The sequence below is a fragment of the Syzygium oleosum genome, unplaced genomic scaffold, assembly GCF_021117445.2.
Source record: "Syzygium oleosum isolate NSW1041296 unplaced genomic scaffold, Sole_v2.1 Sole_v2.31, whole genome shotgun sequence".
In the NCBI taxonomy this organism is placed as follows: Eukaryota; Viridiplantae; Streptophyta; class Magnoliopsida; order Myrtales; family Myrtaceae; genus Syzygium; species Syzygium oleosum.
This window is the reverse complement of record NW_026607515.1, coordinates 2,970,437-2,983,405: the sequence shown is the minus strand read 5'-3', so window position 1 is coordinate 2,983,405 and position 12,969 is coordinate 2,970,437. Positions and strand designations below refer to the sequence as shown.

The window sequence follows — 12,969 nt, the reverse complement described above, 5'->3', positions numbered from 1 at the left end:
TTTCATTAGAATTTTATATGAAAATGACAAACAAAAGAGACAATAGAAGAGAGAGAGAGAGAGTTTTGGATTTGGCTCGACTAAACGCTAGATTTTTATAGAGATTTATTTTTATCGATATCGCTGTTCGATTAGGAAAAAAGCGTCTAACCCACAAAAAAAAAGTTGTTTTCATGAACTTTAAACCCGCACCTTCAATCAAATATATATGTACAGTAGTTTCATGTCAATTACACTGATAAAATTATGATAGCATTGAGAAAGTGCAAATTTAATTTATAAATTAGTGATAAACTATACATTTAAATGTAAGCTGACAACTATCCAACATGGATATTATTTGCCAGTGACATTTTGATTTTTGAATGTAACTTACAAATTACTATAACATGTTTATTTTTTTATGAATCGTGAATGGATCAAAGTGAAAATTGATGGGGGTATCACATGGCAATTCGAGATGAAGTAGGTATCTTGAGAGGCGAATTTGTAGAACAAAAGGTTATCGTTCTTCTGCGAAAGCGAAATTACGAGCTATGTTTATTTAGAGAAAGTTTGGCGTCCATTGTGGATATTAGTAAGGTCGCCAAAATAGGTCATAAATCCACATCTTAACTCGTATTTGTGGATATGGATTAAAATGGATCAACTTAAACATAAAACATGAGTCAAAATGAATTCAAAAAAATTGATTTAGTGGGTAACAAATCCACTATTCAACCTTTGACCAAAAAAAATCCACCTTTCAACCCAAACTGAGTTCGACCCCAAAAAAAAAAAAAAACTGAGAAATAGTTTTGACACCTTCCTCCTCTCTTCTCTCTCTCCGTCCGTTGTCCCTACACCACGAAGAAGCACCGCCTTGGTCGTTTTCAGTTGTTCGTACCTCGCCGTTGCTGGTTTGGGCAACAAGGAAATTATCAAATAAGGACCCAAAGTGGATGCCTTTTTTCAAAAAAGGACCTCAAGTAGACAATGTATCAATTAAAGACCCAAAGTGCCAAACTAGTATCAAATAAGGACTGAGCTTGCCGGCCCCAAAGTGTTCTCCATTTGTGCGACCGTGCCGACATTCCGACAGACCGAATAGGGCCGGAGGCGAGGCCGGCGAGCTCGAGCTCGCCGGCCATCTGGGCGAGCTCGAGCTTGCCGGCCATCTGGGCGAGCTCGGCCGGCAAGCTCTGCCCAAATCTGGGCGAGCTCGAGCTCGCCAGCCATGGCGAGCTCCACCCAGATCTGGGCGAGCTCGAGGAGGCCGGCCTCGCCCGGATCGCGTAGTCGAGGGCCTTGGCGGGGCCGTCGCCGGAGGCGATGGTGTCGCGCGCGAGCTTGAGGAGGAAGGGCCCGAGATCCGGGTTGTCGAGGGCCATATCGGGCGGGGCGGGGCTGGCGGCGGAGCCCGGGGACTCCGGCAAGGGCTTCCGTGGGGAGAACTTGGAGCGGGAAGGGGAGGATGCCATGGCCGGCGAGCTCTGCCTAGATCTAGGCGAGCTCCCCCCTCGCCGGCCCACACAGCCATGGCAAGGGTCGGCATGAGCTCGAGCTCGCCCAGATCTGGGCGGAGCTCGCCATGGCCGGCGAGCTCGAGCTCGCCCAGATCTGGGCAGAGCTCGCCGGCGCCCAAATGGCCGGCGAGCTCGAGCCCTCGCTCTCCGCCGGTGAGGGTCGCCCTCGCCCGCCCAGCCCAGTCGAGGGCGACCCTCGCCGGCGTCGGGCGAGGGCAGCCTCCGCCTGAGGCCGGCGACCTCCACCGGCCCCGGCTATGGCCGGCGGAGGGAAGAGAAAAAAAAAAGAAAAAAAAAAAAAAATAGAGATGAAATGTACTGTTCCGGTTGCCGGAACAGTAACTGTGCTCGCTGGCCGGCGAGATTTGACCAGCCGGCAAACTCAGGCCCTTACTTGAGATAAATTGAGTACTTCGGGCCCCTATTTGAGACTGATTGAGCACTTCAGGTCCTTATTTGACATCATATTCACTTTGAGTCCTCTTTTGAGAAAAGGATCCCACTTGGGGTCTTTAATTGGAATTTTCCCTTGGGCAACACGAAAAAAACTGACTTGTTCGTACCTCGCTGGTTTGAGCATTTTCAGTTGCGATTCAATTATAGATTCTTTATGCAATCCGATTGGCTTCTGGAAACCATCTTGTAATATCTAGTTTCTTTATCTTTTTGGCCCACAAAGTTGAATCACCCCCTTCTTTGCTCGTCTTTCTCGTCCTTTTCTTTTTGGTTACGTGATTCTTGATTTTGAAACGGTATATGCTTGATTATTCTGTTAGATGGTCACGCTGATTAGTAGCGGCATGTTTTTTTTTTTTTGGTCAAAAGTCGCAACATGTTCGATGATATTCTTATAAGAGTGAATCGGGACGAGGACTCACGTAAGGTTTTGAATTTTATGCGTCCCGTGAAGTTCTTACCAAGTGACTATTGTTTGACTTGTAAATAACTTTGTGCCTTACAGAGCAGCCGAATAAGTTAGCATTTTGGAGTTGATCGCAACTTGCGAGTGGTTAAAAATTGTAAACTGAAATTGAGTAACTCAAGATTTTTTGGGTTGAGTCGGATACGTATCATTTCGATGTGAATTATAATATTCACATTACATGAAAATACTTGAAGTTCTTAAGAGTGATTTGATCATTAATGTTGTCAATTTAAATTTATCATTCAAATTATCCACAAAATTCATCGATGAAACCGATGAATGTCTGTCTAGTCGAGTTATCAACTTCCGTTCGAATTTTGACAGCGGTTACGGAAATTTATCAACCGGGAAGATCCGACATCCTATCCGAAGTCGCCCCAAAACGGCGCCGTTGCGTTTGCCACCGTCAAATATCCAGAGCTCTCACATTAAGAAAAATCCCAAAAGCCCTGATAAAACCCTGAAGACGCCAAATTCATACCGCAGTCGGCACCCGACCCTCCCCGAAGAATCAGTAGCCTCAATCCACCGGAGCAGAGTCTCTCTCGCCGGAAAAGAAAAAGGCGAGTATGGTTCTAGGGCTTAGAGAATTCTCGCAGCGTACCGGAGACGGCGCCGGAGAACCGGTCCTCGACGCCGACAACGGCGAGGAGCTCATGCACGTCCAGCCCGGCGTCGCCATTGCTCTCGGCGGTCGCACTCCTGAAGCTCCCGGCACTCTCTACATCTCCACTCAGTAACTCCCCTCTCTCTCTCTCTCTCTCTGTGTGTCTCTCTCTGAATGATGAATCATAATTGAGTAACGAGGGATCCAGCAAAACCGTTTTGAGATTTTTGTGATTGTGGTGCAGTCAAGTTATGTGGCTGAGTGATGTGGACCGGAACAAGGGCTACGCTGTGGATTTCTTGTCCATCTCGCTTCACGCGGTTTCGAGAGACCCTGAAGCTTACCCTTCTCCTTGCATTTATGCCCAGGTTCTTTCCCCCCCTCTCATTGTTCCAAGCTATTTGGTCATATGTGAATTTGTGCTAATATCGTGTTCATTGCCCATTTACCATCGAGCTTTAGCTCTAGGTGATCGAACTTTGAGGATTGTGTGCTCCAGTTGTTAATGTTTTGGTGTTCATCCTAAGATTGTTTAGTTTTGCTACCATTTGTTTTGAGTTACTAGTCATTTTAAGGAAGTGACTTACTATCAGAATCATACATAGGTGTAATACTAGAAAGAGGATGTGGAGACCATTGCAAAGCTAGGATAGAATTTTTTAGGGGGATGTATACTTGGCATGTACTCTCTCCTCTCGCATAATTGTAGATTTTGAATGGGTGGTTTCCAAATCTCATCTAAGAGGAAGGAAGTATACTCCAAATGTACCCAATGATTGCCAAGGAGGAGAACCTAAGTTGTCTGATTATGGACACATGATTCACTATTGGAAGTCTACTTTCGTTTGGGATGCTGACAACTTCGTGTAATGTGTAGGCTCTGCTAAGTTTTCTTGTCTCGTGTATGAAGAGATTCTCGTCTCTTAAAATTTTTTCTAAATCCTGCCAAGACTTATATTAATCTCGTCTAAGATAACAGAAAGGACTATGGACGATGCTGTTGGCCTTATTTGAGTTTGAATTATCACTCCAATATGTAAGAAGCCTATTATCTTCTGATGAGGTCGACTTTTGGAAATTTACCTTTGTCTTCCTGGGATCATTCCTTTTTCTTTTCTTTTGCTCTCTTGTCTGCCTTTGGTTTTGGATTACTAGCCTTATAAATGCGATTGCTCTGTTGCCCCTCTTTTCTGTACTATTTCTTTTTTGTTCTGGTCTGGCTCCTGTTGCATGGCTTGCTGAATTATCATTGTTTGTTCATAGATTGAGACTGCAGCGGATGAAGACAGGTCTGACGGTTCAGATTCAGAATGCGATGAAACTTTAGACCTATCAAAGGTTAAAGAGATGAGGCTTGTTCCTTCAGACCCGAACCAATGTATGTATCGAATGAATATGCATCATGCTCAGCTGTAACTTACTATGATGAGCTCTAATAGTCCGCATTTTCCTTTTTCTGGTAGTGGACACTTTGTTTGAGGTATTCTGTGAGTGTGCTGAGCTGAATCCTGAGCCCTCAGAAGGTGAGTGTAGTTCCTCATGACCAGAACTTATTTCTGTATACAACTTTAGTGCTTGTTTCCATATTCAGTAGTTTCCCTTTCAAAAGTTTAGTGATATTTCTTCTTCTTCTTTTTTTCAACAGAAGAAGGGGAAGGAGGAGGGCATGATTGGGTTTTTAGTGCTGACTCGATGGAGCATGAGGCTGGAGGTAAGGAGGGGATTTTCCTCATGTGCCTATTATATGGTATGCTCAAGTAAATTTTGTAGATGGTCATTAATATATATTTGACATGATGTTTGGATTTTCAGAAGGAGAAGATTCTGATTGGCATTCCAATCCAATGACCTCAATTGGCTATTCTAATGGCGAGCATGAGCTTGCTCAAAATGTGCTTGAGGTAAGCATGCAAATAACATTAAATTCATGCTTCAGAAATTCAAAATAGTGTTTTTCAGAAACTCAGCAATGTAAGGTTTCTTAATTTTTTTTTTTTGAAAGCTAGTTGGTTGTTTCTTTATTGTAAGAAAGATGATGTAGGTTTCTGGCCAAAAAAAAAAGAAAGATGTAGGATAAAGAGGATATTCACTATGTCTAAAGCATGTTGGGCACTACTTCCTGGACCTTTCAACATACAAACTGGTTGATCTTGTCTTTGTTATAGTCTTTTCTAAGTTACTCTTAATCTTCATTGAATAATTAATGTAGGTGTTGGCAACACTAGCATACTGCAAAAAATGAGCTAAATGGAGGATGTGTAGATGTAACATTGGCAAGACATGACTATTTCACATCTAATTGAACTTTTAATGTGGGGTGTAGGATTCTTTCATGTTCATTGGACACTGATCCTGTTGGTTTGAGCTCTGATTTTCTTGAATTTGACTATTACCTATAGTCCAATTCTTAAAGCCTCTGCCTGTCTGTCCTTTTCACATTGCTTTTGATAGGAGAAACATTCATTTGTTATAGTATAGGAGAACGCTGCTTCGGGCATAATGATTAGTTGAAGATGTGGGCACTTAGCATTTATTACAGATTTTTCTAAGTATTTCTGCTGAATTCACGGCCTTAGGACAGAAGATCGTGATGCTATATATATTTGGATTTCATTCCGTTGCATGTGCATGTACACCTTATGCCTTTTAAATGTCCGTAAATTCAATGAGTCATGGTGGGAAGATCATACTACTAAAGTCCTTTGGTGTTATTAATGTGTGTGTAACAAGAATGACTAAGAAAACAGAGAATACCTGTTCTTTCAAGGGAGGTTTATGCTGTTTCCGTGTAAAGCCTGGTTTGGTTTTATAATTTTCTCTGCTCAATACATAGAAAGTAACACGTGCCAATGGATTGACATTTTCTTGATGGAATTGCAGCTTCAGATTCACGATCAACGTTTTGAGGATGCTGAGGAGATGGAACATCAAGAGAGCAATAGCGGACATCATTGACATCTGTCACATATTGGGCTTCGGACTTAACCATTGTCCAGTGTATGGTTATTGTGGATGCTTTATGTAGATGTAGCCTAGTATTTATTTTGAATCATATTGCTGATGGACATCGTTAACCTTTTGCTTTTGTTTTGTTTACTTGGCTAGTCCATGTAATTGAAGTGCTTTTTTCTTTTTCGGAAAGCTAGTTGATTGTTTTGAGAATAGCGGACGTAGCTGACATTTATGACATATTGGGCTCCTGATTTAACCCTTGTCCAGTGTATGGTTTTCATGGAGTGTTAAAGTAGATGTAATAGAATATTTACTCTTAATCATATTACTGGGGGGCAGCGTCTTAATGTTTTGATTTATTTCATTTACTTGGCTTGAAAATTCCGTGTAACTTGAAGTGAACTCGACTCCGAACTTCTTTTATCAGCTCTCTAATGATGAAATTCATGACTGAAGTTTCTGATATGCAGTTCATCGGATGTAGGCCTCGTTTTTTGTTGGGATAAAATCCCCACTGCTTCCTGAACTTTTGTTTAACTTACAATGTCATTTTTGAACTTTGAATTCATTCTTTTAGGTCTTTGGAAATTGATCAAATGTATAATTTCGATCTCGATGGTTCAATTAGGTCCATGAACTTTATTTCTGTTTGTAATATCACTCTTCTGTTGAGTAGAGTTGATTTATTGAAATGGACACTAATTTTATTCGAACTAACTATTGAAGGAGAAAATCATACGTGTGGATCTCGTTTGTATAACACACACCCGGGACTGAAAAAAAATCATACCAAGTTCCTTTTAACATGTAGTATTCAGTCTTGAAAAGTGGTATAGGTTACGTTTCACTAAAAATTCAGATATAATAGTATTGACAAACACACACAGCTTAAGTATCGACCAAAATCTTAGGACTTGCAATGTCATTATCTATTTTTTCTTAGGCCTTTTTTTGCTTGACTTTTTTTCTTCTGTTTATACTTGACTTAACAGAACACTTGTATTCAATTTCGAACTTTTTGCTCGTACTGAAGAATAGTGGCGCTAACTTGGCACCCCGCTGATCAATTGAAGCTGCGTACGTGCAACTATCGTTTTGAGGCCAGGATTAAAGTTAGATATGATAAAGTCAGATATAAGGAGATATGGCCCGGATGAAAATATTCTATGAGGAGGTGGGATAAATGTGAATATGATTCTTATATTGTCAGTGTAAAAACTATTTTTCTCGAATAACAAACACGAAATTTGGTGAGAGAGCGAACCTCCGTAGCTCTCTGGTTCACGTCAAAAGTCAAAGTAGTAAGAGAGTTGAAACTCGTTTTCCTCCATAATTCTTGTTTACGTTGAAATTTCATGAAAGTGGCGAAAGAGTTGAATCATTATACTTTTTGAAATCACAAAACCGAATGATCATGTTTGCTTTCTCTTATAAGGTTTGGCACATGTTGTTGTAACTCGTTTGCATTTCTTAGTATCCGGCTTTATTAAGTGGACAGGATATATTTAAATCCCTGGGTTTCGTATCTCTCTTACGTAGCCTTGTATATTAGTAAGTAATTTCTTAGATATTTGTTTGATGACGGTCCATCAAATGCATGGTATGGAAGAAAAGCTATTATGGGGAGAATTACCAAAAAAGTTTTAAACCTATTGCGATTGTGTTATTTCAGTCCTAAACCTTTTTTTTCTTGCCAATTGAATCCTAAACCTTTTGTATTTGTGCCAATTCAGTCCATCCAACCAATTTTGATCGGAAATCGCTGACACGAACGCCAACCATTCTACGTGGCACGGTCGGCGTCGATGTGAATAATTTTTTAATAATTTTTCGAATTATTTATCTATTTATTAATTTTTCTTTGTTTTTTTTTTCTTTTTCCTTCTTCATATGCAATTGTCGGGAAAATTGTCAAATCAGTCCTAAACCTATTGTACGGCGGCCAATTCAGTCCTAAACTTTTTAAGTTTGCCAATTCAGTCCTAAACCTTTTAAATTCTTGCTAATTGAGTCCTTTCGACCAATTTTGACCGGCCGGCGTTGACGTGGCCGCCGGCCGGCGTCGGCCGTCCGGTTAACGCTGACGTGGCAATTTTAATTATTATTTTTTTTCAATTTTTTAATCTTTTTTTTTTTTTCTGCTTTCTCCCCACTGGCTGGTCCGGCAACCGGCGGCCGGCCAGAGGGGAGGGCAGGCGAGGCCTTTGGCGAAGCTCACCCCGCCGGCCCACGGAAGGGCTCGACCTCGCCTCGCCTCACCGTCGCACAGGTCGCGACGGCGAGGTCGAGCCTCGCCCGGATCTGGCGAGGCTCTACCTCGCCGTCGCCCAAGCGACGGCGAGGCTCGACCTCGCCTCACCTCGCCTCGCCGTCGCGACCCGGGCGAGGTGAGGCGAGGCGAGGCGAGGTCGAGCTGGGTCGCGACGGCGAGGTCGAGCCTCGCCCGGATCTGGCGAGGCTCGACCTCGCCTCGCCTCGCCCGGCCCGGGGGCCGGCGAGGCTTGCCCTCGCCGGTGGCCGGCGGGGCGAGCTTCGCCAGAGGCCTCGCCGGCCCTCCCCTCTGGCCGGCCGCCGGGCCGGCTAGAGGGGAGAAAGCAGAAAAAAGATTAAAAAATTGAAAAAAAAATAATTAAAAATTGCCACGTCAGCGTTGACCGGACGGTCGACGCCGGCGGGCGGCCACGTCAGTGCCGGTCGACCAAAATTGGCCGGAAGGACTCAATTGGCAAGAATTTAAAAGGTTTAGGACTGAATTGGCCGCCGTACAATAGGTTTAGGACTGATTTGACAATTTTCCCTGCAATTATCTATCTCCTTGATGGCCAGCCATCGACGAAACTTGCCTTCGCTGGATTCGGCGAGGTCGAGCCTTACTAGTGGTCGACAAGGGTCGGCCTCGCTCGCTTCGGGTGAGGCTAGACAGAGGCTAGTGAGATTGAAGGGGAGATTGAAGAAGGCGATGTTGATGTCCTTGTGGGGATTATTGTCGGCGATGAAGGTGGGCTTTTGTCGGAGATGGCAGATTGAGGGAGATCGTTGAAGAGCATGACGCGAGAGAAGTCGATGAAGATGGTGATGGGTGAGGCTAGCCTCTATCAAGCCTCACTTGCGGTAGGCGAGGTCGGCCCTCACCAGCCTTGGGTGACCTCGCCCTTGTGAGGCGAGCCTCGCTCGGCTGGCGAGGTCAGCCGTTGCTGGTGGCCAGCCATTGAGGAGGCCGTCGACTCAATTGAAGAAGGAAAAAAGAAAGAAAAAGAAAAAAGAAAAAAATTTATTAAAAATATATTATTAAAATTTGTCCATGTTAGCGCTGGCGATATCACGTAGGACAGCTGGTAGTCCAATTGCAATAGGTTTAAGACTTTTTTGTTAATTATTCGGCTATTATGTGTACTGATTGAAGGAGAAATGTTGTAGATGAAATCGGCGCAAACCCTATTTCAGATTGTTATTTGTGAGCATATCGGCTAAATAGTAGTCAGTAGGTACATAAGATGTTGGGATTCAACAACTGCAAAGCATATGCAGCACATAATATGCCGCTTATTGGGCGGTTATGGGACGGCTCTAGGACTAGCAAGGGTAATGACAGTCGCAGACATCGTTCGGGCCTTTCTCCGACTTACAAAATCCACTAGCCGAACTGCCGTACGCGGTCCTACACTCGGCCAAACACTTCTGATTGGTGCATGCCCCTGGAGTGGTGAGATACTCCTTATCGCAGAAGACCCGCCCCGGCTCCATTGTGCGCGACCCCCGTGCCATCATGCTTCCATTACCTGCATGCACTCAAATCTGTTTAACTCTTTCCTCAATCTTTTAGCCAAGTATAGATCAAAGCCATTCTCTTCAGACACCGTTTTGCCTTTTCCTTCTTTCTTTTGCTTATAATCAGCCCATTTACTTAGCCGTGGTAGGCGGTCTAACAACATACGCAGAGACCACAAAACGGATAGTTGATATGTATATATATGTAAACATTAAAATAGGAGAGATTGCTGTTTACCAGCAATCAGGAAGAGAACGAGCAGGAGCACAGAACAAATGGAGATTCTCTTCATGTTTGTTTGTTTTCTGCTATTTCGTTGAAAGGAGAGGAAGGTGAAGGTGTAGAGGAGGGTGTGATTATCAGAATATATAGGAGTACGAGAGGCAATGAACAAAGATGGAACGAAATCAGATTGAAAAATAAAAAGATGGGAATAGTAATTAATTCCTAATTCACTGTATTTGTAACACTTTGATATATGCTTTAAATTATTACTATAAAAGTAAGCAAATTAATAGATTTACGAAATGAACTTAGCATTTAAGATTTCCTTCTAAAACTTTAATAATAGAATAACTGCTATTTATGAAATCGTTGACTATCATCCATTCCCACCTCCTTGGTGTGTTAATGAAGATAACGTAAAAAATCACTTTCTCCTTTCAAACTTTGATGCTCATTCCCTCCTCCATTCTATTGTAACAAGCATGATTAACAAAAGAAAATGATTGTAGCGGTTTCATTTCACAAGGTTTATTCTTGTTGAGTTTTATGTGTGATTTGTGTTCAAAAGTCCCATATTGGAGAATTTGTGTGGTGTGGAACTGTTAATATATTTTAGTTGGCCTATAACTAATTAGCTTAAGCTTTTGAATGAAGGTGAGTCCAACTAGATATGTTCAAGGGCTCGAATTTGGGCTTCCTCTTGGCGATCTCCCGGGTGAAGGTATCGGGTTTCTGCTACGTACTCCCAACAAATGGCAGAAGGATAGTTCACACACGTGAGAACTCATAACTCTCATTGACTTAAACTTTTGAGATAACGGTGAAAACGTAATTGCTCTATGCACCTTATAAAGGTAAAAAGTCTAATCTTTTTGTTAATTGAAAAAAAAAATCTATTGAGGGAAGTACTCTATATGATTGTTATTCATTGTGGGAGTCAAAAAATATCTAGAAATTCTCCATAACTCCCTTGGTTCTCCAAATCTATCGAGATTGTATAAATATCTCTTTTCATACTACATATTATAAGTAATGTGCTCTTACCTTATGTAGTCATCTTGTCAAGACTATGAAATAACTCATAATATACAAGATGCACAATTCTCTCTTCCCAATATTCTTATCTTAGTATCAGAACTAGGCGAAAATTTTGAGTGCATTGAGTGCACACCCAAAACACACATTCTATGTCGTGTCATTCTCTTTTTTAATTACTCCTAATTTCCCTATGTAAGGTGACAAAGTTAGGAATATTAGGGGTGAGCGGTTCTAGGTTTAAGGTAGATTCCAAGTGGTTCCATATAGGTTCCACATGAAACTTGGAATCTATTCGTTGGAACAAATTCTTCATTTTTGGAATCTGGAACCTACCATGCATAACTTGGAACTTGGAACCTACCTTGTATACTTTGGAACCTGGAATCTACTCTATCACAGGTTCTAGGGTCGCTTTTAGGTTCCACCTGTATTATTAATCAAACGATTGCAGTTAAACATCACTTTTTATGACCACCACTTGCTGCTATAATTCACTGATCACAAATTATATTTAGATATACAAAAAATATGAAAATATTAACAAAATAAAAGTCTCAGTTATAAAATGGAAGCTTAAACTAGTAATTTCATTTTATATACTTATCATCGGATACCATAGAACACCGCAGGATCATGTGAAAACACAGACTAAGAAAAACACAAAAGCTTGTTGCAGGTTCTAAGTTCCACGTTCCACCTATCTAAAATGTGGAACTTATCCGTTGAAATATGTTTCTCAATTTTTAGAACCTGGAATCTATCATGCATACCTTATAACTTGGAACTTGAAATCTAGAACCTGGAACTTGGAACCGGATAGGTTCCCACCGATCCGGTTCTCAAGATATGTCTATCAGTGGGAGAAGAGTATCTTGGGGAATAATTTACTTTGAGCAACTACTGATTTAGAAATGGGAAGATTTCATAAACCAATTTGAGTTTTGTCATCCATATCAATTTACATTCCTCACTATGGTTTCTAACCCTGGGAAGTACCTCGGTTTCCCCACTTTGTGGTGGAGATCAAAGGTAGAAGCACTGAAGACAGTAGAGGACAAAATCCTGGTAGGAAAGCACTCCTTTTGTCACCTGCAGCAAGGGCTGTCGCTTGTACCATTCCTACATATTCTATGCCGTGCTTTAAATTCTCCCCCAAAAAAAAAATGGTGTAATGGATGTAGATGCTGCTATTGCAAGATTTTGGTGGGGGCATAAAGTAGGTATGTTCAAAACGGATCGCCCAAACCGGAAACTGCCCAGATCGGACAGGCCGGTTGGGTCTAGTTCTCAGGAGTGTCAGTCTGGTTCCCGGTTTCTAAAAGTGAAAGTGGTATCCAGACAGTGCGATTTTTGATTCCAAAGGGAATCGGACCGATCAGACCGGACTGACTATATATACTTTTTTTTTTATTTCTTCAAAAAAATTAGTAAATGTGAACTAAACCCTAAGTAAAATACGTTTTTTAGTTCGTCTTTTCAATTTGAGGATCTTTACTGATCATTCATGGCTGCAAAATAATTCATATCTCTCGATGAATGATGGGCTTTGTTTATTGTTTTCGATCTGCAATTATAAATTTGCTTTTTTATTTTTGTTTATCGTAGAAGATATATCAGCATATAGTTAGGGTCCTTTTACTAAGATCTTTTACTAAAAAAGTAGTGGGGAACACGAAAAAATGGCATCAAATAGTGGAAAAAAAAAGTGATCGGTTGCCGGTTCTGAGATGGGACTACAGTTTACCAGCAATTAGGAAGAGAACAAGCAGAAGCACCAGGCAAGTGGAGATCCTCTTCATGTTTTGTTTGTTTTCTGCTATTTGATTGACAGGCAAAGAAGGCGAAGGCGAAGGTGAAGGTGAAGGTGAAGACTTGGGTGTGATTATCAGAATATATAGGAACACGAGAGGCCTAGAGGGAGGTCTTCAGGATCTTAATTCGGCAAGAA

At 41.8% G+C, this 12,969-nt stretch overlaps 1 protein-coding gene and 1 long non-coding RNA gene across 2 annotated transcripts; one reads left to right on the top strand and one right to left on the bottom strand.

Moving 5' to 3' along the window:
* Positions 1-2,869: 2,869 nt before the first annotated feature.
* LOC115683088 (chloride conductance regulatory protein ICln) lies at positions 2,870-6,245 on the top strand. Its single transcript, XM_030607504.2, has 7 exons — positions 2,870-3,166; positions 3,282-3,405; positions 4,301-4,415; positions 4,501-4,560; positions 4,683-4,748; positions 4,850-4,938; positions 5,918-6,245. Exons 1-7 carry the CDS (start codon positions 3,000-3,002, stop codon positions 5,990-5,992), a joined length of 696 nt encoding a protein of 231 aa, XP_030463364.1. The 5' UTR covers positions 2,870-2,999; the 3' UTR covers positions 5,993-6,245.
* A 3,155-nt stretch (positions 6,246-9,400) lies between these two features.
* On the bottom strand, positions 9,401-10,102 carry LOC130135367 (uncharacterized). Its single transcript, XR_008814779.1, has 2 exons — positions 9,996-10,102; positions 9,401-9,768 (listed from the first exon to the last, which is right to left on the bottom strand). It is a non-coding gene; the product is annotated as an uncharacterized LOC130135367 (long non-coding RNA).
* Between the last annotated feature and the right edge of the window lie 2,867 nt (positions 10,103-12,969).

What these genes read in the sequence shown, in the direction of transcription:
- LOC115683088 (XM_030607504.2), top strand. Translation starts at nt 3,000, where the DNA reads ATGGTTCTAGGGCTTAGAGAATTCTCGCAGCGTACCGGAGACGGCGCC. An exon ending in TCCTTCAGACCCGAACCAAT is followed by an intron (nt 4,416 to 4,500) that starts GTATGTATCGAA and finishes TTTTTCTGGTAG; the next exon opens with TGGACACTTTGTTTGAGGTA. An exon ending in GAATCCTGAGCCCTCAGAAG is followed by an intron (nt 4,561 to 4,682) that starts GTGAGTGTAGTT and finishes TTTTTTCAACAG; the next exon opens with AAGAAGGGGAAGGAGGAGGG.